Source organism: Episyrphus balteatus, chromosome 3, assembly GCF_945859705.1.
Source record: "Episyrphus balteatus chromosome 3, idEpiBalt1.1, whole genome shotgun sequence".
NCBI classification, from domain to species: Eukaryota; Metazoa; Arthropoda; class Insecta; order Diptera; family Syrphidae; genus Episyrphus; species Episyrphus balteatus.
Window position 1 is genome coordinate 129,887,530 of NC_079136.1, and position 19,508 is coordinate 129,907,037.

Below are 19,508 nucleotides of genomic sequence, written 5' to 3' on the forward strand. Positions count from 1 at the left end.
AATCGACCTAAAATTCGAAGTGGTTGCAAATTAAAAATCACTACACGTAATTCGGACATTATGGTCATAAATCATTCCTGGAATATATACTCGTAGAAACGAATTTGTCGTTCAAACGAGATTATTCTATGAATATTTTTATAAATATTAGAAAACATCAGTCCGTATTCATCTTTAAAAAATTTTTCTTTTTCCAATAAAGCCCTATCATTTTATACTTACTTTACTTTCGTTGAAATAAAAAGTTACAATACTAAAATAGTATGCAGGCTCGTGCTGTTGATTCTTATAAAAAAAAAATTTTGGAAAAAAAAAATCATTTTTAACATAAGTTTTTTTTTTTTGTATATAAATAAAAATATATTGAGCTTTTTTGTATTTGTTTTTTTTTTTCGTACAAAGTTCTTTTGGAAGGAACTTAGTTATTATTATTATTATTGTGTAAGAGCTAAGGCAACTTGGTTCTTTAACTAAATTTCTACGGTGCTAAAAATCTGCATCCCATCCGGAGTTCTCATCAGGCGGCTCTTCTGGATCCATTGGGAACTTATCAAAATAAATTGTATCTGTTGGATGACTTACTGGTCTAACAAAAGGCGGAATAAGCAATTGACTAGCTAAACCATCCCAATCAAATCCAAGGAACCATCTTAAAAAAAAAAACAATAATATTGAAAAAACTCTCTAGGAAAAATTAAAAACAAACTTCGCTTCTTACTTGTGCTTCTTGATATCTTGAATTCCACCTTTTTGATAGCCTAATCGTTCAGCAGGTACATCACGACAAAGTTTCTTTATTAGTTGTATCGCCGAACGGGACATGTGTTTTGGGAAGTCAATCATATCGATTCCTTTTAAAATTATATTATATGTCTTCATGGGGTCATTAGCGGTAAATGGAGGACTGTGAAAAGAAAATTTTCAATAAGAACAACTATAACTTTGATAGGTTGGCCAATGTAATAACTTACGTTCCATTAAGAAGCTCATGAATGAGTATTCCTAACGCCCAGTAATCCACTGCCCTATCATGACCCCTGTTTAGTATTATTTCTGGCGCAACATATTCTGGAGTGCCACAGAATGTCCAAGTCTTACTGCTATTACCAATGTGTTTGGCAAATCCGAAATCGACCTAAAAATATTCATTTTAATGAAAAAGTTCGATGAGGTAGTTTTATAAAACCTACCAATTTAACATAACCCTTCTCATCGAGCATCAAATTCTCTGGCTTCAGATCTCGATATATTATACCCCTCGAGTGTAAATACTCAAAAGCCTGCAACACACATCCAATGATGAATTGTGTTGCATTCTCATCGAAAGACCCACGATCACGCAACATAGTCCACACCTCACCACCCATGCAAGATTCGAGTAACATATAAAGGTATTTCTCATCCCGGAATGTCCGGTATAAGCGGCAAATGAAAGGTGTATTGCAGGTAAGCATAATAGTCCGCTCCGAGAAGACGTGCTCCTCTTGGCGGGTATCGAGTATGTGCTTCTTTTTAAGGCATTTCAAGGCAAACGTTTCAACGCAGTTATCACGATAGGCTTTGACAAGTTCAACACGTCCAAAACCACCGATTCCTAAAGTTGCAACAACCTCTAAATCAGAAAGCTTCATGTCAGGAAATTCTGCAAACAAAATAAAAAGACAGAATTTTATAGTCAAGGTCTTAAAAGTATATAATCTTTAAAAAACGCTTCCCAAGCCAAAAGATATCTGAAAAGGCAAGTTCCAGAAAAAGTCACGAATAATTAATTATTCTGAAACTTGTTGTTGAATTACTTCGAAACCTTTCCAAACACAAATGTGTTAACCAGAAATCCTTGTTTTATGCTTCCTTACCTTGTTTGACATTAGCGCCAAAGATTTCCTTGCTCTGTTCATATTTCATAGAAAGAACGCGGTTCTCATCACCATAATTCTTCTCCTTTAGCTCACAAAGATCTCCAATGAGGTGCGTAAAAGACTCCCTATCCAAAGTCAGGCACTCAACTCCAGGCGATTTTGCTATGATATTAGCAGTTCTCTTATCTTCATTGATTAAAGCCTGCTCTCCAAAGTAATCCCCTCGTTGCAAAGTTCGAATATTTTTCTCACTGTTCGAAGGCCCAAATTTCTGTGTTACCTGAACACTACCTTGACTAATGAGGAAAAATGTATCACCACTGGCTCCTTGACGGATAATATATGTTCCCGCTGGATAGAATTCCTTCAAATACACTTCTTTAGCATGGGTGTTCTCATTTTACCACCAAATACTAACTTACCACTTCAAGAACATCGGCAATCTTCGCCAATACATCATTACTGAGATTCTTAAGTAAAGGAACTGATTTCAAAAAGTTTACACTATTTTCGATTCTCTGCATTCCTGTTCGCATCATAATCTGTTGGAATACCCGTCGATCCAAAACCCAGACTCTGGCATTCGAGAGTACTCGAATTGATGCAGTTCTAGTACAATTATAGAGTATCGCCAATTCTCCGAATGCTTTACCCGGCCCCATAACTCCCAAAACATTTTCGCCCTTCACAACCTCAAATTCTCCTTCAGCGGAGACGTATAAGTGAGCGCCAGCTTCACCTTCTCTTATCACATATTCACCCTCAGCTACTTCAAGATTGTACATAGATTCAACCAATTCACGAACTTGTGATGAATCGATGTTCTTGAGGAAATCATTGTCCATTATGGCATCTTTGATAAGTTGTTTCGAACTGCGAATGAGAAAAATGGATTATGGATTTCTTTAGTTTTGAATTTGATTTGATCTTTTACCTGTAATCTTTATCAAACTTTGGAATAGGAACATTTATTGACTGTTGAACACTTGACGAATCACAACTCTCGCCAGACACACCCTGCTTCTTGAGCACTGGTGCCGAGGTTGTATGATGGTTTTTGTTAAAAACCATTGGCTTAGCCTTGTCCTCACCTTCAGCAGACAGTGCACAGGTTGCATAGGTGGCCTGGCTGACAGAGTTTCGTGCGCTGCTACTGTTGCCATTGTAATTGGATACAGCTGTTGGAGCTGTGTCTGGAATAGTTTCAGGTGAACACCGATCAATGGTGCTGGTAACTTCAGGGCATTGCTGCTGTTGTTGTTGTTGTTGGCCAGCCATGCCACGATTTGTCTGAAGACTTTGCAAAAGTTCATCGTTTTTCAATGGGATCGGCGTTGTGGTTTGCTGAAGAACGCTCTGGAATTGAAAAAGTTGGTTTTATGAAAAAAGAGTTCAAAACAATAAGGTCTATTTGAGTTCTATTGAGATCTATTTGAGTTCTATTTTAGAGTCTGCTAAAAAAACGCCTCTTCACTGGTCTTGCGGCTGCTTTTAAAATGCAAATGCATTTTTTTTTTCTTTTAAAATAAGTCAATCGCTTACCTTTTGTTTTCAACGAAAAGTTTCTCACCTGTCATCATTGGCTTTCACCTCAAAAGAAAAGTCTATGCAAGTTCTATCAACAGACCATAAACAAACCTTAAAGTTTTGGGTTGTAAATATTTTTCAATCCACATATTTTTTGTTTAATTTTATCTAATTATCTAATTTTAAAATCGAAAGAAAGGCCTATTTAAGTTCTATTAAGGTCTATTCATAGATGAAACGTTAAAGATATAAGTTTTTGCGAGTTCTAGCGGCTCGATAATACAAATAATGATTTCTACTAATTTCAAATTCTAAAATTTTGTTCAAAAACAAACTTTTGTTGTGATATCTCTGGCACCTAGCTTTGAAAATAGTTTTGGTTTGTTGTCATAAATTTTAAATGGAGAAACCTCTGCAATGATATATTATTCAATGACACTTAAACACAACAAAGACAATCACTGCCAAAAATAAAAATTGTAGCAACATAAATAACCTTAAAAACGTCAAACATGTGACCAAGCGAAAACATCATCCCCAAACAAAAAGTATTTTAATCTTTTGTCTGTGAATAAATCAATATTTATTCCACACTTCCAATTCCGAAAACACAATAAGAAAAAATTTTGCATAAGTATTGAACAAAAATCCATCAACAAATTAACATTCGAACTGTGAATTTAAATATGTACCAATATCTTCAATCGAAGAATACAATTATTCGTGCATAACTAAATGATCTTGCAAACAACCTAACCTTCCATTGTCACATGTAAATATTTTTCAAAACCTTTTCGTTCAAACAAATACGCTTAAAATACAATAAACATTTTTTTTTTATATTACTCAAAGACTCACCTTCAACTTGTGAACTTCTCTCCTCAGTTTCATTATCTCTGAATCTCGACATTTGAGGACGGCATTCAGAGATGCTATCTCCCCCTTTAAATATTTAATTTCTTCATCTTGATCCTCCATTGCTGACCTTAGATCATATTCCAAATAGAATCTAGGCTTTGGTGGAGGTGTGACGGGTGAAAGTGCTTGAGATGGAGAAGGAGATTCGCAATCCTCAGTACCACCACCACTTCCCCCACTATTTGCTTTTAGAGGTGTTGGTGAAGATATTGTTGAGCTTCGAGAACGATAATTCATAGAATTTTTACGAATCTAAAAATATCAAGGTTATCAAAAAGTTGTTCAAAAAATTTAAAAGAATTGCGACTTACAAGTTCAATAGTATTTGAGTCTTGAAGAATTTTTGAAGTCTTCCGAATGAGATTCGATGAAGCGGGAGTCTGTGTGACAGGACCTAGAATACCCGATTCTAGAAAATATTTCTGAGCTGCTGTGAAATTTTCGTCGTCCTTCTTTGACACCAATGGTGCCGGGCTGGGTGGAGAAAGTGGACTCTTCACATCAATATGCTTGACTGGAGATCGACGAAGCTCAGCATAAGTCTCTGAATCTGATGTAGAGCCAGATTCGTGTTCTTCACTGCGTTTGAGAAGTCTCCGACGTTGCTGAAGACTTCGAGCTGAAATTGGTGTCAAAGGTTTATCGTCTCGTGATTTTCTCACTTCATTGGGAGAATGCTTTGGCGAGACTTTCACTAAAATATCCGGATGCACTGCGACATCCAGAACCTGGAACTGTCCAATATTCGGTGATGACGACCTCTTTGGATGCTTAATCTCGACTCGACCACCTCGTGCGGTTATCGGAGGATGAGCGTTGTACCGAAAACTAAGGCGATCTCTGACTGGATTCTTGTTTTCGTCAGTAAAAATATATGCTGTATCGGGATGTGAGAATGACTGGTAAAGACGTTTAATTTTACGTGGAGTTTTGTTGGGGACAGTCGGCGACGCGACTCTCGGTACACGTTCAAATTGTAGCTGACTCGGACTGCAACTGATTTCGCGGACGGGACTTGTTGTGGCATTCTCTATTGAGAGCTGTGATGATGGTCCCCCATCAATACTGCTGTCATGCGACATACCAGTTGTCGATGTGTTTGTGTTTGGGGTAGATACTGTTGATGACGTTGAATGGCTATAGTTGTGAAAAAGCTTTGTGTCTGTTTCGTCTTTTCCATCATTACCAATACCAACGCAGCCGCCACTGTCCATCATTGGGGTAAGTTGTAAATTTAGACCAACACCACCCGGAGACACTGGTGGACTACAACTACACTTAGCAAACAAACTACCACACGTATGACTCTTACGGAATTTGGCACGGAAATCCGAAGCCCGTTTTGCACCAAGGGCACTAATAGTCATTCCGACACTACCGAAATTTTGTTCGTCCTTCTCACTGGTATCGTCATAGTGTCTCGCCTTCTCTCTGTGATGGTGGTGGTGCTCTTTTACCTTATCGGCTGTTTCCAAGGATTGCGTGCTTCCGTAGGAATCGTCACTCTTGGCCCTCATCATTCCGTCACGTTTTGGAGATCTATGAATTCCGGCCACACCAGAGTTCGTCTTCTCCATTTGGCTGTATGCTTTTTGTAATTTTTGCGTTTTATTTGGTGGTTTGATTAAAATCCCATCAGCTTGTGGGGCTTGAATGTGTTGAGCTATTCAGCGAAGATATAGTTGTGGAGGAGAAAAGAAAAAAAATGAAGAAGATACGTTTACTTAGGCAATTATCATATAAATAAAAAGCTAGAGAGATGTATGAGATGCTTATGATACTTGTTTTGATTTAAATAAATTAGAGGGAGTAGAGGTACTCGTGTGGATTTTAGAAATAATTTATTTCTCAAGTGATTTAGTTTTTTTTTTGTATTTCGAGTATTTGCTTACGAAAAATAAATCGAAAAATGGAGAAAAAGTTGTATATCTTTAATCTTGTGATCAAAGTGCTAAATGAATATTGGTCACGCGATTCTTGCGCTTCTATAATATACCTACCTGAAATCAATCTTCTTTGAAGTCAATTGATTTGACAAACTTAATTTATATATAAGTACAGTTTCCCTTTGGTAATAATTTTCAAGGCCATATAATATAATTGGCGTGTTTAGGATTTTTGTCTTTAAAGGATAGTTTTCGTGACTAAACTATTTAACACAGAGAAGTGATTAATGGGTTTTTAGGAGTATTGGTCAAGGGAAAGAGAAGAAACTGACTTGCAACTTGCGTTAGGGCAGGTTTTTGGAATTAAATTTATTTTAAACGTGGTTTTTGATATGCAATAAACAATTATTTGCGTGAGTTTAATAGTGTAGGGGTTTTTATTCGGTCATGCATTGACAAGGCTGGTCGTTAGCTTTTGATTGATTGTACGTACAACTCTTTTGTGAGGTTTTCGAAGACTTTTTCACTTTGTTTTTCGATTTTACTTTCCTCGAAAAGGAATTGCCTCTCTTAACTATCTATTGCGAATTCGATTTCAAAAACATAGACAAAATAGTAACAGTTTTTATCATCAAACTTTCCTTTTTAAATCTTTAATAAAAATGTAAACTCTTTTAAGCACATTATCTGTATTTGCTCTCTTATTAGCAGATGAAGTCAACTTGACATTGCAGCTCATCGTTGTTGGACAATTCGTTCATATTTAAAGCTTGTATTGGTTCTACTTTTATCGAATTATTAATTCACAAACAATAATAATTTTCATATTAATATTCGTTCTTGTTGATTCTCATGAAATCGAGTGACCAAAAAAATTAACAAACAATGTATTTCGAGTGACAGAATGGTTTAGTATTTCTTAATTTGTTAATCTGAAGGCTGTGAAATGTTTAAGAAATAGGTACAACAAAAATAATAATGTAACAAGATACATGTATAACAAACAAAAACATAATAAAATCCCACCTGATTTGGATTCTTTTTGAAAGCAACATAATTGTTCTAGTTGTACAAAATAGATAACTTAAAATGCAATGGTGAGTGTGGTAAAACCCAGTCAGAATTAGAAAATTTCATAGAAATAATTGAAATACTATCAGAAAATAATAATACAACGGTAGTTTCCCCTCATAAACATCAAAGCCAAGGAAAACTTTGGATTATTATATTCTAAATCAACATGATTATCTAAGATCTTCCCTGACTTTGTGCATGCTGTCGGTCTTATCTTTAACGACACCTTACTTAAATACTTTCAAAGTGAAAATGGAAATAATAGTTTTGTTAACGATCATCTATGAACCATTTAATAGAGTGAACTAAACTATTTCGTGACATGCAATCATTTTTTGTACCAACAAGTAATTTTTTGGTGAAATAGCTCGTAAAAAAAAACAACAAATAAACGAATAAAATCATTCATAAAATTCTACTGTCAAACGCAATCCATTCCACAAACCTATCATATGCGTTCAAGTTTCTCTACCTAACTGGGTAATTGCTCATTTTTTTTTAGCCAGCGATATATGGCAACTTCAAGGCTTAAGGGTAGGTTAAACATTTGTAAAAAAAAGTCCTACAAAAAATTTGACAAAAAGTTGATGAAATGGGTCTTTGTAACCCAGATAAAAGTAAACTTCTATATGATCCAGTTCAGTCGACCCATAACAGACTTTTACTAATTATGAACTATTCATCTAATTATATAGCACTTCACGCGCCGGTCTTGGTCTAAGTCAGAAAGGCAGCAAAGTTTATCTAAGCTATCAGACGGCTCGGGTAGGTTAGGTATATCATGTTAGGTATCTTGTAGCTTATCAGATTCAATTAGGAAACATTTATTATTGCAATTGTGCGGCACAACTCATAAAATTTGCCCCCAACAATAGACCTCAAGTCACCAGCCATATACTTTGTATGTTTTTTTTTTTTTTTTATTGTTGTGGTACTTTAAGTGCATATGACAAATTTGACGGTGACGTTCCTCGTTTTGTGGTTCTAATTTTTTTTTTTGGAAAATATTTAAAATTAATTTTAATTATTGCATGAGACAATGCGATGGTGTGAAGTGCTACTGGCAGGTGATTGCCACGTGCCTTGAGTTAGATAAATGCGGATTTTACTCCAAGCTATGGAATTTTACGTACAAATAAAGTTGAATGAATCATTTTTATGAGACTAAATTAATGCATGGCGTTTTAGTCAGGACTCAATTATTTTGAACTTGATGAGAGAGAAGTTTTGTGATCGTAAAATTAGCTTATCATGATGGTTTATTTTTGTTGCACTATCGCAGTGACTAATGTAGGCCAATAAATTTGAGTATGCTTATTTTGTAAATGAATCAATCGGCTTTTGAATTGAAATATAAAATACACAAAATTGTGGCTCCCTTAAAGGAATTCTTTTAAAAATAAACAATTTTTCGAAAGAACTAAAAAAAAATTTAAAATAATTCATTTGTATAATGTGGTCCTTCTGTGAACAGTTGATTTCATTCGTTAATCTTTGAAACGTCATTAATTAAAAAATAAGTGTAAAGGAGCTAATTATACATTCTACCTGATGGCTCACCCATTTATACAGACGAGTAAACAAAAGACGAGACAATAAATTAATTTCACTATGTTTAATGAGACTCGGCTTGTGTTATTACCTACCTTCAACTTAAAAACAAATAAATAATATCATTGAAAATAACGAGTGTAATTACGTGAATTTATTTTAAAGGAAGGTAGTAATTCAAAAACAGAAAGTGATTCATATGAGGTATTATTAACTGTAGACAATATTTTAAAACTAAACAAAATTCAAGGGTTTATATAAGTAATTTTTTTTTCTCTAAAGCTCCAAAAAAGAAATTTTCAATTTTTTGTAGAACATTTTGAGACGTAAAATTAACTGTTTATGCGATAATAGATCATTCGTGTTTTATAAAACATATAATTCCCTAATTTATTTTGGTCATACTATTTCATGAGAATCAACAAGAACGAATATTTTTTCTTTTTTTTCTATTTTAGATTAACATTACAATTTTTCATGTAAAGCTTCAGCGAGAAAGTATTTGAAGAGATTTTTTATGTCTTTGTGTATGGATGGAAGGAATATATTTTTGGGTCTGATTTGGGAGTAATGGTCCGTGGATTCAGTAGTCGTTCTTCTAACCAGTGTTTCCATGAAAATGAGGTATAATAACAAAACTTATTCTTTTTGGAGTCAATAAGGCATTTAAAACCTTCTAAGCCCTATTCAAAATCTATAATCAATTAAAAATAAATCAATTCCATTAACACTGAGCTTATGCATATGTATAAATTTTATAAATATTGCAAAACCAGATTACAACATATTAATACTGTCACCTAAAGAAATAAAAAAATTACCCAACACTCTTAAATAGATTCACAATAAAGTGATGTTAAAAATTTAATCAATTCACAATAACCAATATAAATTATTTTCGATTAAGAAAAAGCACACTCCTTCAATGTATAGTTCAAAAATTCTCACCTTCTATAAACTACCTACATAACGTTCTAGTTCTAATCTTCATCACGTAATAAAAAATGAAATGCAACTTAAGTAAGCTTTTAATTTTTTTAATTACAAACGATTATTAGCCTCATAACTCTTAAGACTAACAATGCTTGACAATCTCTAACATTTATCTTAATTTTTCACCGTCAACAAAGTTCAAGTCAAGTGCAATTAACATTACTGTCATGGGGTAATGATTTCAAATTCTTTTTCCTGTCGTCACTTTTAACACATGAAATAGGTATATCTAGTAAAAAATAATGAAGAACGTGTTGCAACATCATACCTACAATCGAAATAAAATAAAGTCGTCTTTAAACTACGTCAGTTGTACCTTTATGAAAATCAAATTTGAATTTCTCAAAGAAAAATAAATATACAAACTTTGTGTAAGGTTTAGCATTTGAATGCATTCAGCTAGCTTTGAACAAATATTATTGTCAACAACAAGGTTTTTTTATTCTTGTTTTCTTTTTTTTTTCAAAGCTCGTGCGCTTACTTTTTTTTGTTTTCTCTTAATACTAATCCTATCCGAAAATAAGTTTGGGAGTAGAGTCATTGTGAAAACATTGGAATTCGATGAATAAACATCCTTTGGGTTAAAAATAGTAACCAACAATAACCCTCAGTGTATTTGCATTGTTCATGAGATAAGAGATAAGTAACACAAAAAAACCGACTTTTATAGGTTATATACATTTGTGAATGTACATTTTTTGTATTACTTACGTTGTAGGCGATGTAAGCTTTGTGGTGACTACATTTTGAGCACAGCATTGCATTGGTAATGGAATGTGCAACATATGTATTTCATTTCATGCTTGTGAGCTAAGTACATTAACGTAAATAAATGGTTTAAAATTTCTATTTTTGGTAACAGATTACGAAGTAACGGCTTAATCAAATATAACGTTCATGGGGCTCATTGGATACGAAATTAAATGATCCTTAATTTTCCGAACTATCCATGTCTATGTAATGGAATACAAAAATGATGGAGGACTTTCTCCCGAGACATTTGAAACATAAAAATTAAATACAAAAGTGGGGTTCTAATTAATTCGAAGACAACACTATACTGGACTGCCCATTTTATGTCAAATCTCTTCAAACTGCAATGTATTATTTGCTTTACGAGCAAACTTTCTACCCAGTCTTGCATTTTATTTTTCATTTTCACCAAGATAACTAGAATCGTTTGCGTTCTGAATTCTGATGAACAAAAGCTTCAAAGGTTATCGACTTAAATCTTTGCATCTCTTTATCAACCACCCAGACCATGTCCAGTCTTATATTTTTGTTGTTGTTTTTTTTTTTTTGTTTTGTTATGATGACACAGAAATAATGCGAATTTAATTTGAAAGCCTTCAATTGAAAAGAAACAATTTATTATAATCGATCGAGCGTTGGTCGTCGTCGGTCGGTGGCACACAAAAGAAGTCTCAACTGAAGGGTGTTGTTAATGTTGTTACACTCCATGTCAGCTGTTTTCAAGTGGTTATTTTTTTGTTCCAGATAAAACCCCTTCCAAAACTATAGTGGGGATTCTCTCATATCTATTATAGAGCCATAGCAGATAAAATGATAAAGATAAAATGAAAATGCAAAGTAAACAGATAAAAGAAAATAATTTTTTTCTTTTATTTTGTTCTTTCTAGTTTGATTTGGTTAAGTGTAAAATTAATTGGAATTTAATTTTTTGAAGATGTAGTTTTTATAAAATGGGATTTCACCAGAAAATTTATATTAAAAATGAAATAATTTTTTAATTGGAAGGAGTTCAATTGAGATTTCAACGAGTGCCCATTTTCGCCTCGACTGGGGATAGTTCAACACAAGACAACTGGACTCAGGACAACTGAACTCAAAAACAAAAATATGCATATCTAGTCCCAAATAATGGGACAGGTGGAACCCAGTTGATTTAAGTTAAAAAGTCGTTAAGTTGTCAATTAATTTACTAAAGAAAGATCCACGAATGGTAAAACCCAAACGGGTTTTTCACATTCACAATTTACAGGTTCTAAGTTAATTTTTAAATAAAGTCTCGTATCTATAAATATTTTCGCAGGTTAAAATTTAAAAATTTTCCGCACTTTATTTTGCTAGGTACCTACATATATTTACTAAACCAACCAAACAAATCAGATCACCTCCCCCATTTTTGTTGTTAGCATAAGAATAAATTTATTATAAGATATTATTTGCAATGATATGACAAAATTTCACCCTCAAATACGAATAAGTTTTATACACATGCCTACATCTCTCTCTCACTTCTCACCTTCAAGATAAGTAATCAATTTAAATAAGAAAAAATAAAAGAAGAAATAAACAAAAACAATTTATTTAGTGATGACATGACAAACACATATTCCATCTCATTACAAACAAAAATATGAATGATGAGTGCGGTTTTGCTACGAAATGGTTGGCTAATTGGAGGTAATTTGAGTGAACATAATTATTATTTTTGTTACCTATATGGAAGTCTGACGACATGGAAGTTCTCCAAATTGGATATTGTTTTAATTTGTGTTGCTTCCTTTTCAAAACTAATTAGACACTTGTATCTTTTTGACACTTGCACTAGACAACAACGCGACTATTCTTCATATAATGTTTTCGAAACTTAATTCGTTTTATGTTTTTATTTTTATTTTATATTTCCATTGAGTCTGAAAAATATAACGAATAACTTATTTGCATGGATTTTTTGTTATAAATTTGCTTGGGCATAGTTTTTTGTTATCAACAAATTAATTCCTTTGAAATTTTGTGTATATTTTATTTAACACATTAATTCCTAAGCAAATTGATAAGGTAAGCTAAAGAAGATTAGTCGCGCATATGGCGATTTAAAAAGTACCTCAACATGTTTTTTACGGAAGTGTGTCTTTTTCACTGGAACTATCTACACATTTTCATATTAATTTTTTGTTTGTTTGTTTGTTTCCTTGGAAAATTTAATGGATTTTTCCTTGAAAAAAAAAGAAAGTAGATCAATGCCTTAACTTAAAAATCAATTAGACATTAAATCATCGAAAGAATTTTAATTTATTTTCTCACATTATGGAATCAATTAATTTATTTCAAATAAAAAATACCTATATGAATATTTTTTTGTTGAACTCAACACCATTCATAAGCGTGAGAATATTAAAAATAACTCATTTAAAATGAACTAAGAAATATCATAAATTTTCCCAAATTCAAGACGCACGAGTAGATAATAAAAATAAAATAAAAAGAAAAATAAAAAAAAAGGAAAACATAATATGAATGTGACAAAATAAAACTAAACAAATAACGAAGCAACTTGTTGAATTAAAAAAGGCAAAACAAAAAATAAAATTTGTTGTAGCTATATTAATTTATAATCACCCACTCATCTTATTCGCCATTTATGCCCGAAAATCTGTTTTTTTTATCTAAATTTTTATCTTTAAAATAAAATGATTCATCTCATCGGTTAAGAAAAAAAAAAATAATATGGTAAGAAAATATAAATATCATTTTGTTTTGTTCATTTTTACATAAAATTCAATCAAAGCAGGAAACGCGAAAATCTATTTGGATGTCAAATATTTTGATACGCACAAGATGGATGGACTCAAAAAGGCGGACAACTATTAACTTAAAATTATACTTTGCCAAAAAAAATGTTATCAATCTTTAGAAAAAAAATTGTTAATTTTAAAACGCGTTAAAAGATTTTTCAAGATCAGAGAAAATATCAATTTAAAAAAAGTGCTAAAAAATTGTTTCACTTTGAAAATTGTTGACGACCTTGAAAATTGCATTATTAGAAGGACTTAGACGTTTTTGTTCTTGAGGTTGTTTTGCTTAATTAATATTTTTTTGTTCGATATGAAAACAAAAAATATGTGGATATCTTTATTGATAAATTCTTACTACTGAGAAAGTTGTAAGAATTTTTTACAAGCTCAAGTTATTTACATATAATAGCTTTCCAACCATATTTTACAATAGCTGTGGAACCCTGCAAAAGAATCCACAATGTGATGTAGTCAATTGGAAATGTGGCGGTCCCATTCGAGATCAAGATTTTCGTCGATATTGGAGAAGAAGATGAATATTTTGAAAAATATACTTAATAGAAAAATGAATACATTATTCATGACTCTGACATATCGATTGAGTTCAATGCCCAACTTAAGTGGGTCGGAAATAAACAAAATTTTTTGTAAATGATTAAGAAAGTAGCTTTATTATAAAATTTCTATAGATATTTTGTAAGAATTTTTTTGAAAAGAATCGATTGTATGACGTTCCATTACTCACACTCTTACTCTCATTACCGAATTTAACAACCTAATTGTATTTAAATAATAATTTCAATTAGTTTGTTTTAACAATAATGACACCCAAGAGCATATAAAGACCATATTCAAGTCATAATAATTAATTAGTCTGAACTTTATGTAACAATAAAAGTTAATTAACTCAAAAAATAAATATGCTGAATGTAAAGAGTTTATTTTTTGTGTTAAATATTTTTCTTAAGAAAAAAAATCTTTTTTTTTTTTATAGAACACACTCATAAGCATTAAAACTATTTTTAATGTTAATTACTTTTTTGTTAACTTGAAATGTTTGTCTCATTAAGGTGCTTGTTGGATTTAATTATTGTCTTTTGCTTATTTCGGTTTCGTTCTTGACGTAGCCAGTAATTGTTTTTATTATTATTTTTGGGGTAGGTAAGAAGTTCTTATAAGAAATTTTGTATCATGTCATAAATTGTGTGTGTGTGTGTGGAACTATAGATATTTTTATTTGAATTGACAATTTATAAACAAAATACTAATTGGTAAACGTAAAAGAAAGCTTCTTAGAATATAAATTATTCTTAATACATGGTATCTACAGTCTGAGTCATTTTTATTAAGTCACTTAACATTTATAGTGATTATATTATCTTCAACCTTGAGACATTTCAATAAATTTCACTTCCCGCTTTAATTTATTATTTTTAAACATAATTTTTGTATGTTTGTTGATATATTTTTTTTAATTATATTTATTTTCAAGGATTTTTTATTTTGCAACATAATTTGGCAAGCAGACGATGTAATAAATGCTCCAAATTTGAATATGTTATTGCTCTGCCAATACAAAATAAATTTTAGTCACGATTGCTTTATAAGGTAATAAGAGGTAATGTCAATAAAAGTTAAAAAAAAAAATAATGGATAAGAAATAGTAGAATAAAAATAAATCTTGTAGTCAGTTTGTGTGGGTGTTAACTTTTGGTTGCTTATAATGTTTTGTTTGCCAAAATTATTTGGAAATAAAAATGTATGAATTAACATAAAAATCAAGACATATTTGGTTTTGTTTAACAGTTATAAAAGTTTCTTTTTTTAACTCTATCAGACAAAAATATGAAACAAGGTTTTTATCATTATCTAAAGTCAATATTGTAGGATGTTGTTGTAAGTAGAGTTAATAGGCTCTATATTGTTGATCAAATTAAAAAATAGGTTGTCATTTTGAAATAAAATTGTTAGTTTGTATGCTACAGTCAGGAGTAATTTTAAAATTATTTTTCATTGAGCGTGGAATTGGTTTCAGCATTTTTTCACTTTTTTTTTGTATTGCTATGCTATAAAATAATTAATATTATCAATTAAAATAAAGTACAAACAGGGTTTTTAGTTGCAAGTATCTATAAACGACTAATTTTTATTTCTCTTATTCATTGAAATACTAAAAAGAAATCACGATCAATTTTTTGTTGTCATTATGAGTTATTAAAATATTTAATAGACATCATTTACATTCAAACTGAGCAATCAGTCAATTAAAATTATAAATACAACAAATAAAAAAATGCCATTTGCACATCATTATCTTACTAAATATGCATTTTCCAGCTATATTTCACACGATAAAACAATATGACACGTTGATACTAAGAATGTTAAAAAAAATATTTTTACAATCGAAAGATAAAATATCATTCACCTCTCTGAAATTGACTACATGGCGGAAGTTTTTTTCATTTCATTTTCGCATAAATTCACGTTTACTTTTTTTTGTTTTATGATATCTTTGAGTTTATGTGCACTTTGTCATAATTGGATTTTATTTTTTTGAATCATAAAGATTATATCAAGCTAACATGGGAGTTGGTAGGTATACGCTAAAAATAGCAAAACGTGATACACTACAAATTGTAATTGCATAAATTGTTCTATATTTTGTTTCGATCTGATTAAAAAAATTGACAATAGTAAAAAAAACCTAACCACGTGTAAACTAAGCGTGGATGAGATAAAATATTCATTCAAGCCCACTTATTCTAAAATGTAAAGATCCGTCTCGCCTTTTAAACTGGTTGATTAGTTTAAATAAAAAAAAAACTTCCACAATTTTAGATTCCATCATAAAATAAACATCATTTTGATTCTAGATACATAATCATAATAAATAGTCGAGAATTTAAGGAATCTTCATAAAACTGGTTGTCATTTAATCGAACAATAATAATATAATTAATGATGAATATGTCATGTTTTTTGCCACTCATACTGGATTTGTTTGACTTGTAAACATACATTTTTTATGTGCGATGGGAACTAATTAACACTTTGTAGAGAGAGCACTCGAAAATATTTACATTTTATGCATTTTTATCATTCTTTCGTCGTTTTTTTTTTATAATTAAATTTTTTTTTATAAAAAAAGTTTATTGCTGATCTAGATGATCTAACATTTTAGTATAAATAAATATTTATAAATATTGACTGGTTTTAAATCACGGATCACACTTGTTAATATGTTAATTAATTTAAATCACAAATAAAAACCGGACACCTACTACCGGCGCGGCATGGTGACGGCGCGCAGCGTGAACCCATGATTTTTTTTTGTTTGATAATTAAATTTGTTTATCAAATTATAATATTTATGTATATCTGTATTTGTATGTTAACAAACAAATTAACATTTTGAAAAAGAATTGTTCTAAAACGTCATTAAGAGTTTTCATAAAAAAACTATTGTACATAATACACTCCGTGACACTGAATTGGTCTTTTTTGAAAAAAAATTGCACAATAATTGTATTTACTACTTTTTTTTTAAATTTGTATGCTCAATATATTTTTATACTGGAAGATGTTGCTTTCTTCAACTTTTTCTTCAAGTTTTTCTAAAGACATAAAAAGGTTACGTATACACCACAGTGAACTTCAGATCGTTGGCTGTGATTTTTCAGGATATATCTAAATAAAACATTGAATAGAGGATTCCCATACTAGATCCTTTAAAAAATTAAACTAAGCCAAGTTTAAATAGTTAACTAATTCTATTAGTTCCAGTCAAGAATAATTTTTTAACAAAACCTAAGTTTCTCCATTTTTCTTTTTAATTCTAGCAGCAACAACACAAAAATTATTAATTTTTGAAAATTGCATGCCACAATTATTTATTTTTCTACTTTTTTCTGTTGCTAGATTTAATTTTTAAAACAGGATACTTGAATTTGCTGTCGTCTAAGGTAATTTACATTACAAAATAAAATTCCAATCAACTTTTTATTTTCATGCAAAAAAAAAAAGTACACACCCCTTCATGTAATAGGTATATAAAATCAACTCACCTGCAGCAACTTCCATGACGTACTTTAGATTACCAAACGTTTTGGTTTTTTAAACAGCAACAACACCAGAATGAATTTTAATAGAAAAATGAATTAAATTATAACTTTCTACTACAAAAATGTGTCTGTGTGTTTTTTTTTTTTTTCTAAAATATAAATTTAATCACACAATAGAATTTATTGAAGCAGTGCGCGCAATGTGTTGTGTTTTATATTAAGCACTTATTTATAATTAAAAAAATAAAAACTATTAAAAAGTTTTAAATTGCAAAAATTATTATTTTTTTTTATCTTTATTGCTTCTTTATTTATTTTGTTTATTTTTTCTTATCAATCACTGTTAAATACTTTTTGACTTAATTAAATCTTTCTTCTTATTTTCATCACTTCTTCCACCTCCACGATAGGCTTTGATTCTTATCAAATAACTCCTATCACCACCACTATCTTTCTCGTCGTCGTCCTTGCAATTTATTGTTGTCACTTTAATATGCGAATAATCGACAGGCTTTGCGGGATCCCCTTGTATGCGAATTGTACGCCTTCTTGAGTACAAGATCAATTGTTTATTAACACGATCGACACGTTCCTCAATAATTACCACATTCAAGTCATGCATGACCGCGAAAAACAAGCCGCGGACTCAAAATGTATGCCCTCACTTAAAATGATAAATCACCGAAAATCCGTTTGTATCTTTTTATAAACCAAACAACAATAACTTCAAATCAAATATTTTTTTTTTTTTTTTGTTTAATTTCGTTTATTTTGTTCTGGCAAAACAAACGAAGATGAAAATAAAATCAATCAAAGAAGAATTCCTCTCAATTCGATTTAAATCAATCAAAAAAGGTTTGCCAGGTCAGGATATAAATAAAATCACTGTCAACACTCTTATATAAATTTTTTGTTGAGCATCATAAGAGAGATTGCGAGAGGTGGGTGGACTCGACAAATTAATCTTCTCGATATTGGCGGAGGCGTTACACCCTGGCAAGACACTACTGTTAGACAAAAAGTCGTCGCTCCTCAATACTCGTTTATCAGCTTTGCACGCACAAACTTAAATTTTATTTTCACGAGAGGTCTTCAAGGTGTAAACACTTGGTCTTGTGACCAGACAATGATTTGGGAGCTCTAGCAATTAAGCGAAAAGAAGTGATACAACTTCGACGAGGTCGCACGATATAATGACGACGCGTTAGCTCTATAATTCTCACCACTAGATGATACACTAGGTATAGAAGAACGACCCACCCTTACAACTTAAAGCCATCTGATGGAGTCTTCGGAACTTTAAGACTAAATACCGTTGGAATTGATGGCGAAATAACGATACATCGAAAATACGCGCGTCTATCTTACTAGCCGCCTCTAGTTTAACTGATCTACTATATGCCGGCGAGGTGTATTCAACAAAACAATGCTAAGCATTCGTTGATGATGATGATGGGAAAAGCTCAAGTTTCCTGGTCATAATCACAACACAACAGAACAAAACAACCAGAGACAACAGAGACTCCACCACACACCACCGACATGTGTGTGATTTAAAAATGAAGACTCTTAATTCTCTGTATGTGCAGTTCACCCACCCACCCAAGCGAGTCGTACGAGGGCTCGTGATGGGTGTGGGATAGTCTGGCAGCATTGTGTTTTGCCATTGTTATTGCCCAGTTTTAGCCACCCTCTGTGTGGTGAAGAAGCTTTTTATAGAGGGTAGATAAAGAGGTATTTCTGTGTTTGGCTTAAGTGTATATATGCTCTGGGGATGCCCCAACAGTGAAATGAGAATATGGTTGCCGCTGGCTGAATTTAGATAGATAAAAGCTTATCGTGAGTTCGTCGATTCCAGACAATTTCTGAACATATTTACAGAAGATTGTAGAAAACTTTTCACATCATTTTTTTGTGATCGATGTTTTTAAATATTAATGCAACTAAGGTTTAAGTTCTGTCCAGAAAATATGATACAAGCAATTTTATTTTCTACGAAATGGTTGCAAAATATTTTTCTATCTGTGTTGTATTCTACTTTCCCAAATAGCACTTTTGTACACCATCAATAATGTTTAAAATGCATTTTTAGGA

The 19,508-nt window shown here is 31.5% G+C and overlaps 1 protein-coding gene across 2 annotated transcripts; it reads right to left on the minus strand.

The window, feature by feature from the left end:
- Positions 1 to 337: 337 nt before the first annotated feature.
- Positions 338 to 18,955, minus strand: LOC129913845 (cGMP-dependent protein kinase, isozyme 1). Of its 2 annotated transcripts, none has more exons than XM_055992759.1 (10): positions 17,418 to 18,955; positions 4,616 to 5,967; positions 4,245 to 4,556; positions 2,794 to 3,215; positions 2,282 to 2,732; positions 1,857 to 2,223; positions 1,191 to 1,642; positions 972 to 1,135; positions 719 to 904; positions 338 to 649 (listed from the first exon to the last, which is right to left on the minus strand). In XM_055992759.1, exons 1-10 carry the CDS (start codon positions 17,431 to 17,433, stop codon positions 487 to 489), a joined length of 3,885 nt encoding a protein of 1,294 aa, XP_055848734.1. In that variant the 5' UTR covers positions 17,434 to 18,955; the 3' UTR covers positions 338 to 486. The 2 variants fall into 2 exon arrangements, with proteins under 2 accessions (XP_055848734.1, XP_055848735.1); XM_055992760.1 differs by lacking the exon at positions 17,418 to 18,955 and adding an exon at positions 10,520 to 11,379.
- Between the last annotated feature and the right edge of the window lie 553 nt (positions 18,956 to 19,508).

What these genes read in the sequence shown, in the direction of transcription:
- LOC129913845 (XM_055992759.1), bottom strand. An exon ending in AAGTTTGATAAAGATTACAG is followed by an intron (nt 2,733 to 2,793) that starts GTAAAAGATCAA and finishes TCTCATTCGCAG; the next exon opens with TTCGAAACAACTTATCAAAG. An exon ending in TGGCGCTAATGTCAAACAAG is followed by an intron (nt 1,643 to 1,856) that starts GTAAGGAAGCAT and finishes TTTTGTTTGCAG; the next exon opens with AATTTCCTGACATGAAGCTT.